General features: G+C 40.9%; 1 protein-coding gene across 3 annotated transcripts in view; it reads left to right on the forward strand.

The window, feature by feature from the left end:
• Window positions 1-13,844, forward strand: part of zgc:162879 (ras and EF-hand domain-containing protein) — a 199,460-nt gene that overhangs the window by 168,825 nt on the left and 16,791 nt on the right. For all 3 annotated transcript variants that reach the window (XM_041175008.1, XM_041175009.1, XM_041175010.1), the window contains exons 6-11: window positions 74-189; window positions 1,421-1,489; window positions 2,618-2,699; window positions 4,141-4,214; window positions 5,738-5,900; window positions 11,058-11,177. In XM_041175008.1, coding sequence (XP_041030942.1) covers window positions 74-189; window positions 1,421-1,489; window positions 2,618-2,699; window positions 4,141-4,214; window positions 5,738-5,900; window positions 11,058-11,177 — 624 coding nt within the window. The remainder of the gene's footprint in view (window positions 1-73; window positions 190-1,420; window positions 1,490-2,617; window positions 2,700-4,140; window positions 4,215-5,737; window positions 5,901-11,057; window positions 11,178-13,844) is intronic.

A 13,844-nucleotide genomic window follows, 5' to 3' on the forward strand; every position in this document is an offset into this window, starting at 1 on the left:
GAACCTGTAACCTTCTGCTGAAGGACAACTGTTATTTGAAGTTTCAGTGTTGGGTTATGCTTGTTTATTGCAGGAGAATGAGCATTTGAGAAGTTCCCTGCTTCAGAGCCAGACAGCGACTTCCATTCTGGAAGCTGGTCTAGACAAATGCAAAAATGAGCTCGCCGATCATCAGCTTGATCAGGAACGGTAAGTAAATAAGGGTTTATACCAAACAAATACTGACATCTGAATTACAATACTTCTCTGTCCAATTGTAGTGTTTGACTTGGAGAGTTGACTCTCAAATTGCTGTCATTGTAGTTGGAATTATCTGCTTTGTAGTATTTTAGCAATTTATCATCCTACTAGCTTATCCAAAACTCTGTTACCTGTATCCTAACTTGAGCTGTCCTGTTGATTCATCGCCATGTAGTGCCTGGCCTACATTGGCCCCTGGTCCAGCAATACCAAAAATTTCAAATTCTAAATCTGATGTTCAAATGCCTTCATGGCCTCCTTTCTCTGTAATCTCCTCCGTTCCACAGCCCACTCAGAAAACCTGCATGTCTTCAATTCTGATCTCTCTTGTGCATTCCTGACTTCCTTCACTCCTCCACTGGCTGGCTAAGTCCATTTTATATCTCATTTTGAGTCTCCTAACAAAGTAGTACACATTCAGCATGCCACCATTGGCAGGCATGCTTTCACTGCCTAGGTCATGAGCTCTGGATTTCCCTTCCAAAACCCCTCTGCGCGCCATGTCTCTGTCCTCCTTTAGGATGTTCTTTTAAAGCCTGTCTCTTTGATCAAGCTATTGATTACCTGTTCTAATGCTGCCTCCTTTGATTTAAATTTTTTTGACTGATTTATGCCCCTGTAAAATACCTCGTGAAAATTTACTACATTAAACTTTCTATATAACTGCATGTTGTTGTAGATTGCTTTAACTTGTATTTAGCTTCCCATTCTACATAATAAGGAGAAAGTGTCCTTCTGTTTGGTGCCAAAATCAGAGCATTATAAAATGCACAATGGCTGTACAGATCTTTTGTAACCTACTGGTAAAGTCCTTAGAAAAACGTTTTGTATAAATGGAGTGAAATGTGATTTTTGAAAAGGGATATTGGTATGTATCATTTGAGAACCAGAACAAATAGCCATTTGTATTTTAAGTAGCAGAAGTCATGCCAACAAATGCATTGAAAACTGATTCTCCACAATTGGCCACTCAGTGGACATGCTGAACTGCCTCCTGAAAAGTGTGAACACTTGGCCAGTTATTTTGTAGTGACTAGATAAGAGCAGTAATCACAAAGCCTGGGAGTTAGATGTGTCTTGAGATTTTCACCAGGATTGTGTGACACGCATGTGTGTGTTTTTCAGAGCAAAAGAGCCCTTTAAGAAGCTTTGTTTGAATAATTCCATTTTTTCCAAATAGGACGAAGGAAATCATGAAGAAACTAAATGAAGAGAATGAAGTTTCCATGAATCAGATACAGATGCTTCAGTAGGTTATCTTTATTTATGTTTAAGGATTTAAAATTAAGTCAATACCCTTATCCTGCCATACAATTTACTTCATTTTTTAAAAATCTCTAGGTAATTTACCACTGTTTTGCTACTAAAAGTAAAATCTGATCTGATATTAAGTTAAACGTGATCACGGGTTAGTTGACTCTCTTGGCAAAATGTTACACATCTTCAATTTTCATTGCTCCACCATTGGAGACCGTACCTTCAGGTTTCGAGGCTCTAAGCTCCAGAATTCCTTCCCTAAACCCCTCCTCCTCCTCTTTTAAGATGCTCCTTAGAACTGACCTCTTTGTCCGAACTCGTGGTCACCTCTCCCAATGTTTTCCTTATGTGGCTCGTGTCAAATTTTATTTGACAACCCTCCTAGGAAGCACCTTAGGACTTTTTACTATGTAAAAAATGCTCTATGGGATGGTGGGGTTTTCCCAAGAGGAGAGATTGAAGAGACTGGGCCTGTATTCTCCAGAGTTTAGTAGAATAAGAGGTGACCTCCTTGAAGCATTCAAAATTCTTACAGGTCTGAATAGGGGAGATGTCGGAAGGATGTTTCCCCTGGCTGGGAGGCGGAGGGTGGAGGGGTCTAGAACCAGGGAGGGCACAGCCTTACAATAAGAGGCAGGCCATTTAGGACCGAGATGAAGAGGAATTTCTTCACTCGGAAGGTGGAGAATCTCTGGAATTCTCTACCCAGAGGTTTGTGGAGGCTCAGTAATTGAGTATGTTCAAGACTGAGATTGATAGATTTATAGATATTAAAGATATCCAGGGACATGGGGATAGTGCAGCAAAATGCTGCTGAGGTCGAAGATCAGCCACAATCTGGTTGAATGGTGGAGCAGGCTTGAGGGACCAAAATGGCCCATTTCCACCCCTGTTTCCTTTGTTCCTATATAAATAATAAAAATAGAAAATGCTAGAAATACTCAGCAGTGTCAGCTAACACCTGTGGAGAGAGGAACGGAGTTAACGGTTCGGGTCGATGCCCTTTATTCAGAACTGATATAAATGCATATTGTTTCCCATGTTCTGAAGTATTTTTTCTGAATAGATTAGCAAATCACTCTAGTTTTCAATGGTCCATTGTTAACCTTTGCATTTTTAGGGAGGCCAATAAGGCTCTTTATGACAGCAATAATGGATTACGTACTGCTTTGGAACGAAATCACAGCTCGAATAAAAACAAGGTAACTTTCGAAAAAGGCATTTGTGACTGGCGAGTGGTTCTGTTTCTTGGTAGTAATGGTCACTGCTGTTGATTCAAATCACTGAAGAATCTGAATTTTGTTCAAGCTCTTTGAATTAGAATAATTAGTCATGAATACAGTGAATAACATAGCGATGTAGCATGGTAAAGATGTGATTAGATGCAAAGGAAAAATATAAAATAAAAGCTGATTTTTGGCTGCAACATACACTTAAAGGGAGAGAGAAATTGGATGATATTTTGTTTTGAATCAGTGTTGTGCAACTGTAGTCATTTTGTTAGCAGGTCTTCACGGTAGAGAATACAAGTAACAACCCAGAAATAGATGTAAATCAGCAAATGGAAGGGAGGGAAGAACTCCAGAAAATGACAGGGAAGTGGTACTTAGCAAATTGTTAGAACTGCGGGCTGACAAGTCCTGATGAACATGGACATGGTGTACATGCCTTTTCAAAAGGCATTTGATACAGTGCCACACAACGGACTTGAGAGAAGTTATTGCTCATGGAATAAAAAGGACAGTAGCAACTCGGATACAAAATTGGCTGAAAAATAGGAAGCAGAGAGTAATGGTTAGTGGATATTTTTCAGGCTGGAGGAAGGTTTGTAGTGGAGATCCCCAGGGGTTAGTATTGAGAGCCTTGCTTTGCCTGATCTCATTAATAATCTAGATCTTGGTGTGCAGGGGACAGTTTTAAACTTTGCGGATGATACGAAGCGCGGGAGTGTTGTAAACTGTGAGGAGGAGAGTGTAGAACTTCAAAAGGAAATAGACAAGTTGGTGGAGTGGGTGGATAGGTGGCAGACGAAGTTCAATGCGGAGACGTGTGAGGTGATGCATTTTGGTAGCAAGAAAACATGGACAATCTAAAATTAGGGTGAAACTTGATTGAAACATATAAGATCCTGGGGGGTCTTGAGAGGGTGGTTGTGGAAAGGATGTTTCCTCTTGTGGGAGAATCTAGAACTAGGGGTCACTGTTTAAAAATAAGGGTCGCTCATTGAAGATATAGATGAATTTTTTTTCTCTGAGGGTCGTGAGTCTTTGGGACACTCTCCCTCAAAAGATGGTGGAAGCAGAGTCTTTACCTTAAAAATATTCAGAGGTAGGTAAATTCTTGATAAGCAAGGGGGTGAAAGGTTATTGGGAGTTAGGCAGGAATGCGGAGTTGAGGTTACAATCAGATCAGCCATGATCTTAAATGGCAGAGCAGGCTCGAGGGGCCGAGCGGCCTACTCTTCCTCATTCGTGTGCTTGTATGCTCTCTCGTGCGCTCTCAACTAGGAATTGGTGCAAGATCTCTAAAGACTGGGAGAAAAGAATAATTACTGCATTATTGTCCAGATTTTAGAAAGTGAAATTACTGAGTGATTGGCATTTCAGTAAGAAATATTTTCTAAAGTTTCTCTTATGATTGCAGTATTCCTTAAATGGATTGGTTCCAGAGAGAGGAGTAAAATCGGAAGTACAAAATGGAATACCTAGCTACAACAGGTATGGCAACAAACATCAGTATTAGCTAAATAAGAACATTGGAAAGGTTGGAACCACCCACAGTAGCACTATCAACTTCATTAGAGAAAAGATGAGTTAATGACCCTGGAGTTTATCCTTCTTCAGAACTGAATGATAAGCAAGTCTCTTCGAAGTGTGCAAGACAGAATATCGTTATAACAGATGTTACAGTCACTGAAGGGCAGGCTGAATGAGCAGTGAACTCCTTTAATATAGATGTCGGTTCCTGTTAAACAATGTAAAATGTCATCCCAGCAAGTTGACAAAAAGAAATTACAAAAACCAACAAATCTGCAATAGCTAGGATGATGAAAAGCAGCGCAAAATCAGGTCAGCCTAGAATGGAAATAAAGGAATACTGGATACATACTGTAGTTTGCCAGACCTGAAAACAGGGCAGACCCATGGGTGCAAAACCAGCTGCCAAACCTACTGCTCTCCTCTCCAAGTGAGTTCCATATATTAAAAACAGAATGCTGCAAATTTTCAAAGCCATACGTTTTATTTGTGGAACTAATGAGTGGACATAAACAAAAGACTGAGGGTATGAACGAGTTTAACGGGTAGAGAAAGTGGGTGTGGCGTGTGGGGACTAATTGGATAGTTGTGAACCAGAAGACCATAGATGAGATTGCTCATTATTGCTGGGCTATAAACAGTTGTATTCCTGTACCCTTGTATCTAATTGAAACTAATTTGAAAACACCCAAGTTCATTTACTTCCAACCACTGGAGAGAGGCTTCAACCCACCTGTCTGAACTGGCCCTGAGAGTGAAAGGACCATTTTCGGATGGACCAGCTTGCTTAAAGAACTGACTCTTCTAACCTGTTGCATGTGATGTTGAAATTGCTGAACCCGATGCAAATCCGTATGCATCAACGTTCTTCGACTACAATTTAAAAATGCCAGCAAAGCACTGGGTTTATTTCTAGGCATGTAGAATTCAAAAATGGTGAAGTTGCAGTCAACTTGTATCAAACTCTTACAGTAATGTGCACAGTTCTGCTCACCATTATAGGAAAAGGATGTAGAAACACAAAAAAAATGGTACTAAAACTGAGAAATTACAGCTGTAGGGAAAGATTCAACAGGGGCTTTTTCTTTAGAAAAGAGAAGACTGGAGGTGACCTGATTGAGGTCTATAAATTAATGGATTGGTTGGATAGGGTAGACATGAAGAAGTCCAAGAGGGCGTGAGAAAAGAAAAATTTCTTTGCTCAGTGTGATTAGACTGTGGAACTCACACAAGTGGTTGCGACAAATAGCTTAGCTGCTTTTAAATGGAAAGTAGACGAGTATGAGAGAGAAAAGGGAATAGAAAGATACGCTGAAAGGATGAGAATGAGGGAGATGAAATGGGAAGAGACTCGGGTCGATTTAAAAACGAGTACAGACTGGTTAAACTGTGAGAAGTTCTGTTTCTGTTTTGTATATTGTATGTAATTCCATGTACAGTATTTCAAATGGTAATGAAGAGTGTACAATCTTAAATAAATCCAGACAGAGAATATCTGAAGTGGCAAACTGGGCGGACCGATACCTGGACGGTGTGTCCACATCTCAAGGCGTGGATTATTCCTCGGATGATTACGACAGTGAAGAAAGCAATGATTCTCGTGAAACGATGCACTACAGTTATTCATATGTGGCATCAGATACTGAGGTGAGCTGACCTAGAAATGATTTCTGGAGTGTAATAGACACTCTGCAGTGAGGGGCTTTATGACCTGGCGGGTTTCAAATGATGACACATTGTGCGAGTGAGTCTTTGGTTTACTTGGAAATTCTCCAATTTAATCTTTGCTTTTCCTTTTCACAATGATGGGAATTTTATTTTTAATTTTTCTATCCTTTGCTCTCTTCCAACTGTTGTGTGTCATGGTAAGCATGCTCCATCTCATTGGTGTGTTATGATGTCCTGTCAAGAGGTTTGTGGCGTGATTTTAATTCATTCAGCTAATGGGGTCTTCATTATTGAATAATGAGCTTCGAACAATGTATATTATTGTGAATGGATGAAGGAAATTTAGTATAAGTGGCAATGGCCTTCTCACAGGGATCAGCTAAAATTCACAAAAGTAAACAAGCTATTTGATTATTAAACTTTTGTCTTTGGGTGACCAAATTTTAGAGATGCTTTGAGTGCAGCAATTTTATTCAGTCCGTGGTGTTATATCTAGTACCCTCTCAGGTTCCACACAGGCTCCACCGTCTATCACTTAAATTAATTGCTAATACCGCCCAAAAAATGTTAGCTGACCACTGCAAAATAATTGATACTAATTACTCCTGTAGGACAGAACTTGCTTTGCAAAAAGAAGGGCATTTTATTTTATTCAGATGAGTTCAGAAATGAGCTGTTTGAACAACTTGTAATTTATTATGACACAGCCAATGGTAAAGGCTGAGTTGTTTAAATCTGAGGGAAACTTGAAACAACTGTCATAACCCTTTTTTTGCAATATGTATATTTCAAGATGCAGGCATTGAATTCAGTAGTAATAAGACCACAGAGTCTCAAGAGGTTTTTTTATAAAACTAAATTAAACATTTATTAATACAAAGATTGTAAACACATACATACGACTACAAAATTACTACTATAATAACTACAAAAATCCCCTAACTAAATCTCCCAGTTACACCCCTGTTAAGGCAACAGTAAATCTATAGATTTAAAGAGACACCTGACAAAGCACGCCCTGGTCAGTCACATTCAAAATGAGTTTCTTTCAGCTCTGGGTCCTTGCAGACAGCAGCTTGAGGCTTACAGGCTGGAAGCTTCTCATACTTGTTGAATCTTAAAATGCCTCTCCCCTACAATCTCCTTTTACATTCAAAGAGAAAGATATGTATAATTTTCCATTGTATCACTAGGCTTTTAACTTTACCTCTTCTAACAATAATATCCTTTCATCCCACCAATTTTATTAGTAAGCTGAAGAAAAAAAATAAATGCAATGCTTGGCATCTTCTAGTGAGGTGTAAGGTTTCACGTGCAGTTTTGAATGGTTTCTTTTAACAAATGCAAATTTACGCTTTACCTTCTACCCTCCTTTTACCTAATTAACATCTCAAAACTACTATACATCAAAGCACCCAGACCAACTGGCTTTAATCCAATTAAGACACACATAGACACAGACCCCACTGGAACTCTATTTTAAAAAATAATTTCCATAACATTATAGACATTAATATCTCTTCATGACAAATTATACAGTATTTTTAATGTAAATCTTTCGTTACAGGGAATGTACTGCATAGGAAAGAGCCATTTGGCCAAACTGGTCTGTGTCCCTGTTTATGCTCCACACTTCATCTCAGCCAATCAGATGTGTTTATGCAGCTTGCCCTTGAATGCATCTCTGCTATTCACTGCAACAACTGCATCTGGTAGCAAGTTCCAAATTCTAACTATTCTTTGAGTAAAGAAGTTCCTTCTGAATTCCCTTTCTTATGTTTATGCCCCTAGTTTTGGTCCGCCCCCACAGATGGGAACATCTTCTCCACATTTATTTACAAAACCCCTTCATCAATTAAAGGCCTCTATTAGATCATCACTCAGCCTTCTCTTTTCTAAAGGTTCCCAGCCTGAACATTCTTTCCTGGTGGGCCTAACCTCTTAGTTCTGGGATCAACCTTGTCTATGATTTTTGCACCTTTTTTCAGTAATTTTATATCTTTATAACTTTATGGAGACCAGAAAATGTTGCAAGGCACCTATTTTAAAAAGCCATTGCATTGCTGTAAATAATGTGTTTACAAATTGGTCCCAGCTACGTTTTGCAGAACTCTGTGTACTGAGCCACGTTAATTAAGACAAAATTGCCTGGCTTCTGCTTTATCTCCAAAGAAACAAATCAATGCAGTATATCCTCACTGACATCATGCTGGAATTTGCTGAACTAACAATTGCATGTGCACAGTGTACATTATTATTAATGAGAGTTAGCCAGCAATTTGTGGTAAGAAAGCGAAGCCTTGTGAATTGCCACAAGTTGCTGGACAGTTTTTTGCCGTTCCGTCATTACCTTCGTGGAAGTGTAATCTTGCCCTTAACCTCCCTGTGAGTTGCATGAGGTTGCTGGGTTTGCACATTAATCGCCCAATATACTCATCACAGAAAGTTAGTGATCAGCAGAAGCATCTTGTTAACAATGTGATAATTGTTAAAGACTGCCAATCAACAACTCTGGCCCAGAACGTGAGCAATTGAAAGTGTGGCATCTCATTCCTTCATGTAGTGAATTGTTGATGGAGATTTTTTCTTATTTTCATTACTGTCTTTTGTTTTCTATTACTCAATCCAATCTTCCTTTCCCTCTCTATTTCTCTTTCTGCATCTGGTTTGACATTGAATTAATCCCCTTCAATTTACCTTCCTCCTTAGTCTGTTTGTTTATCAAACCGTAAATCTTATTAGTTAAGGGGATAATGTTTTGTCCCATTATTCACCCACGTCTTGGATACCTTTTTTTTAGCTTTTGTTTTAGAGCCAAAAATAAAATCGGCTGAAGGAAGCAGGAAAAATAAACTGGACAAGTTTTGAGATGCCCCACTCCAGTAAATGAACACTCCCAACGTGCATCCAATGGCTTTATACAAAACCTGTTCAAATTTTTCTATCATAGTAGCAACAAGCTGCACAGATCTGATGTTCCCAGTCATAAGATGCAACAGTTCGGCACATTTAAGTATGAGGAGAATTGCTGTGGTTGGTTAATCTCAGTTTTTGCAATCCAGGTCCTATTTTTTTTGTAGATTGATTCTGTCAGAAAATGCTAACGTTTTATTATCAAACCTCTCATAACCAACCCGTCTGGGTGACCTGGTCTAGAATTAAATGTTAATCTGTGCATTATATCGTCAGCTGTCTGCTTTGACATTTTTTCTTCTAATTAACTCCTTAGAGTATAAACTTGCTATTCCACATTCCCCTATGCAACACACATCTGAGGCCAAAACCTAGCAACTCCAAACCATAAAATTAGGAGTACAATAGTATCGATGTAAACTGGCTCTGCAAAGCAGCCAATAACGTAAGGTGTTCTCCCAGCTGTAGGTCAGGTTTGTGATCAATTTACTTTTGTAAGACCTTGTATAATGGGCAATTACTCTTTATTGTTCAGTTTCCAGGTAAACTGAGCATATCGTGAAGGACACTCACTGGTAACAGAAACCTTCAATTTTAAACAAATGTGTATTGTTTGGCATTTCATTTTGAATGTAACTATAGGTTTGGCCCTTGTTCCCAATTGAATATAGGCAAGATCAAAGCTATTAAATTTTTTGATCCCTGCCACGAACTTTGTTCTTTATCACCCGCTCTCCCTCTCTCTGGCCACTGGCTGAGGCTAAACCAGAAGGTTTGGACTTATATTTGACCCTGAGCTGAGCATCACATCCTCTCGCTCATCAAAACAGCCTACACCCATTGCTGCAATGTCACCCAATCCCATCCCTGCTGCTGAAACCCTTATCCCTGCTTTTGTTACCTCCAGATTCGACTATTCCAATTTTTTCTTTTGTTGGCCTTCCCATCTTTTACCCTGTGTAAACCTCAGCCCGTCCAATTCTCTGCTGCCCAAATCCTAACTTGCACCAACTCTTGTTTACATCACCCCACTGTGCTCACTGGCTTATATCGCTGACTTGTCCTGCGACCCCTCAGGTCTAAAACTTTAATTCTTGAGTTCGTATCCGCCATTGTCACAATAGTTGCAACATTAACAATTGAGTGTATGCTCCAGTTGTAATTTAAGAGCAGTTGATACTAATTGGGGAAAAATTAGAAGACCTAAACTATGCCCAACAGCCATTATCCCGCCCACAAGGTGAATGCTCGTTTTGATTGGTCGGTCGGAGCCCACTGTTGTGTTCTGTGTGATCCTGCCACCTGTTAATCACCCACCAGAGGTAATGAGTTGAATTTGTTGATCAAAGGTCAAGTTTGGTCTCTGGGACATTTCAAGTCCTCCTAGCACTTCCATTGCCATCCAACTTAACAATCAGTGACCTGGCTTGTTCTTAAGATAAACACCATTTTCAGTGCTTTACTTACTGTTAAATTAAAAGCTTATAATGCTTTATTTGCAACTGGAGAGTATGAACATACTAGTAATATTTTTTTAAAGAATCAGTTTCCACCTGTGTGGGGGAGAAGGGAAGAGTAAGTCTGGGTTTGTGAACCTGTGTTGAAAGCTGACTGGCTCCTGCTTCTTCTTTTACCAGGCGCCCTGCTCAGCAGATTAACACCATGGCCCTCCCTTTCTAACCTCCTCCAGCCCCACAACCCTGAGATCTGTCTTGTTCTAATTCTGATCTAATCCTGTAAATATCCAATTTTCATCACTTCACCATTGGCAACTGCACATTCAGCTGACCAAGTTACAAGTTCTAGAATTCTCTTTTTCTCTCTCTCTTCCCACCCCCCCTCCCCCATTCCTTTTAAGATGTTCCTTCAAACCTATCTCTTTGACAAAGCATTTGGTCACCAAGTTTAATATCTTTTTAAGTAGATTGGTGTCAAAGTTTGTTTGATATCAATCCTGTTGAGCAGCTTGTGATTTTTTACTACCCTAAAGATGGTATTGCAAATGTAGGTAGTTGCTGAGTATGTAATTCAGACTGATCTAACAAGGAGTGTTTTGTTGGAGGGGGGACAAAGAACTGTCAGGGAAAACAGTGGGGTTAATGTTATACCTGTCAGAAATGAATGTATCTCAGTTGTGCTCCTGATGTGTAATAATAACTGCCCACTTGATGTGGGCTTGGATTGGAGAACAGCAGGGAATTTATATGGCTGTGTTTCCATTAGATGCCGGAGTTGAGGTTAGAGGTGGACGGAGTACCTTGGAGCAGGAAACCATCAAGGCCTGTCAGCCGCTGCAGCTCCACAGCATCCTCCAGGAGACGTCTGCCAGCATTCTCATCAAAGGTAACATCCAAACAATGACCAACAGGAAAAGACCCTCCATCCAGCCCGTCCCACATAATGCCAATTACTTGTGCACACCTTCTCTGACTCAGATAAAACCATGTGATTTTCTGAGAGAGGTGTAAAACCAGGTTTAAAAACCTGGTAGGGTGGGGGGGGAAATCTGGGAAATTTCACTCTGACCCTTTTAGGTGATCAAAACAAATGAGAGGACTGTTTTTTATTTTGTCCAAGAATCTTTCCTGGGAGACTTTCTGAATAGAACACAAGAAATGGCTGTGATTAGTGTTTTGAATTGGGCAAATTGCAAATTCTCAAGACAGGAAGAAAACCTCATAATGAAAACTACATATAATTCCAAGTTTTACTCCCAGTGAATGGGGAGGTGCATTTTGTGCTCATTGGCGTGCAGCCTGCAATTAGCTTACCAATAGAATGGTAAGAAAGTTCAGCTCATTTCACCTATTGTGCCAGCTATTGGCTATCTATTCCCTGAGAGCAAAAAGGTTCTTTCTTTGAAAACCTCTATCCCCTGTCCTCACGAGCATCTTCAGGAGCATAACAAATTATCCATCATTACTTCAAGCTGAAATACAGCGTTTATGGTAATAAGTGCTTTTATAAATGATTGATTCTTTGTTGAGACGTTTGATTTGCATTTAAAATGTGGAAGACTGTAGCAAAAACGATCGCTGTGTTCCTTTACCACTCCACTGTAATAGGAACAGATGGAGAGGACACTGTTCATTGTACACTCAAAAGCAGTTAACCTAGCCCCTTCTGCATGAATTGCAGATTTGTGTTTGCTTCTTGTACAGGCACTCTGGTTGACAATTCACAAAACAAAATGGAGACCTGGTTAATGTTATTTAAAGTGAAAATATTTCTCTCAAATTCCATGCTGACAGAATTTGGCAATTTAACAAATATTACCTTCTTGTTCCTGCTTGGGTCCTGGAACAGCAGGGTTCAAATGGAGACCATAAGATTGTTTGCAACATTTGTCATAGCTTACCATCCCCACAGTCTTCTAATGGATCTTTTAGAATCTGGTTTCTAACTGGAGACCCATGCATTCCAGATATGTGACTGCAAACCAAGGAGTGGCATGACTGTGTTGGCAGCTGAGGATTGCTGTTGTGTCCTTACTTATCATCCTGGGGAGTTTCTACAAGTCATGGCTTCCTACAGCATCAACCAAAGTGGGGGGGGACGGTTCAGGAGGGCCTGAGACTTTGGGTTTGGTGCTACTTTGATGTATCAGTATACTTCACAATGAATGTATACCTGATTCCCAACGTTGCCCCTGATTTTGTGAGATAGATATCTATGCATGTATAAAAGCCTGGAATTGGATGGCATCTTGTGGGGCCTTCCAAGTCTAGGTCCGGGATTTTCCGGCCCCATCGCAGGCGGGACCCACAGTGGGCGAGGTGGTGCCCCAGCCAGAAGTCCACTGACTTGTGGCAGGACCGGAAGATCAGCGGGCGGGTGCAGAAAATCCCGCTGATGGTCTCAAATGTTGCCGGGATTACAATAATCATATGCTTTTATGTTAGTGAGCAGTATCTACACCAGGTTAACAGTCAAAGGTGTTCAAATTAATCAAACATGCTAAATTCATCTCCAGAATGGAATGCTGACTGTGGTAAATCAGCAAGCAAAACTGGTTAGTCTTTAAATGTCAACAACAGTGTATGTTAAGTGCCTCCTCTGCCCTCCCCCACGGCTCATTGAGTTGATCCAGACTTAGACTTTGTCCAACACGGACTGGAGGAACAATGGACAGCAAGACTCCGCCACTAGCCATGATCTATCGCAGTTTCTTTCACTGCAGCCCAGGTGTCCCGCTTTTGAAGGCCTTCCTTAAATGTACCTCACCGGGTTGTCTTTGGCTGGCCCTGCCACCCTTTTCCATTTGGTAGTGTCCATTCTACTGCCACTGTGGAGGGCGCATGTCTGGGAGGTGAAATGTGTGTCCTGCCAGTCTCTGTTGTTTCTCTGTCACGATGTCCCGCAGGCAATTCTGACCAGCCCTCTGTACCACTTCTTCATTGGTGATGTTGTGTCTCCATGTGATGCCCAGGATCTTGCGTAGGCAAAACTGGTGAAATATACCCAACTTTGATGTTCTCTTCCACCTCTCACTGGCATAGATTGCGGTTGGATGTGTAGAGTCGCAGCTGCATGGTCATGTTGATGGTGTTGGATGCCCAGACAGTGTGGATCCGCTGGTAGACTGATGCTGTTTTGCTGACTCTTGTGCGGGCATTGATCCCCACATCACCCACCCTGGAGATATTGCTCCCTAGGTAGGGAAGTGGCCGATGTCCTTGATGATGATGATAGGAGGACCTTGTTGCTGACCAGACATCACTGTGATTTTCTCACAGCTAATGCCTGGACCAACCTTGGCACCGCCACTCTCAAGATTGGTAGTCATGTCTTGGAGCATGCGTGATTGGAGCAAGGTGATGTTGGCTGCGAGATCCAGGTCCGTCAACTGGTGGTGTTGCTACGGGATTCCAAAGTCTGCACCCACTGCCAACAGCTGAACATCAGCCTGGGGGGGAGTTGCCCGATCAGGCTCTTGATGGCTCTTTGGATCTCTGAAGAACAATAGGATATCTGAGGATTGATGAGATACCAGTAGGGTTAATGAAACAT

This window comes from Carcharodon carcharias, chromosome 26 (assembly GCF_017639515.1).
Source record: "Carcharodon carcharias isolate sCarCar2 chromosome 26, sCarCar2.pri, whole genome shotgun sequence".
Classification (NCBI taxonomy): Eukaryota; Metazoa; Chordata; class Chondrichthyes; order Lamniformes; family Lamnidae; genus Carcharodon; species Carcharodon carcharias.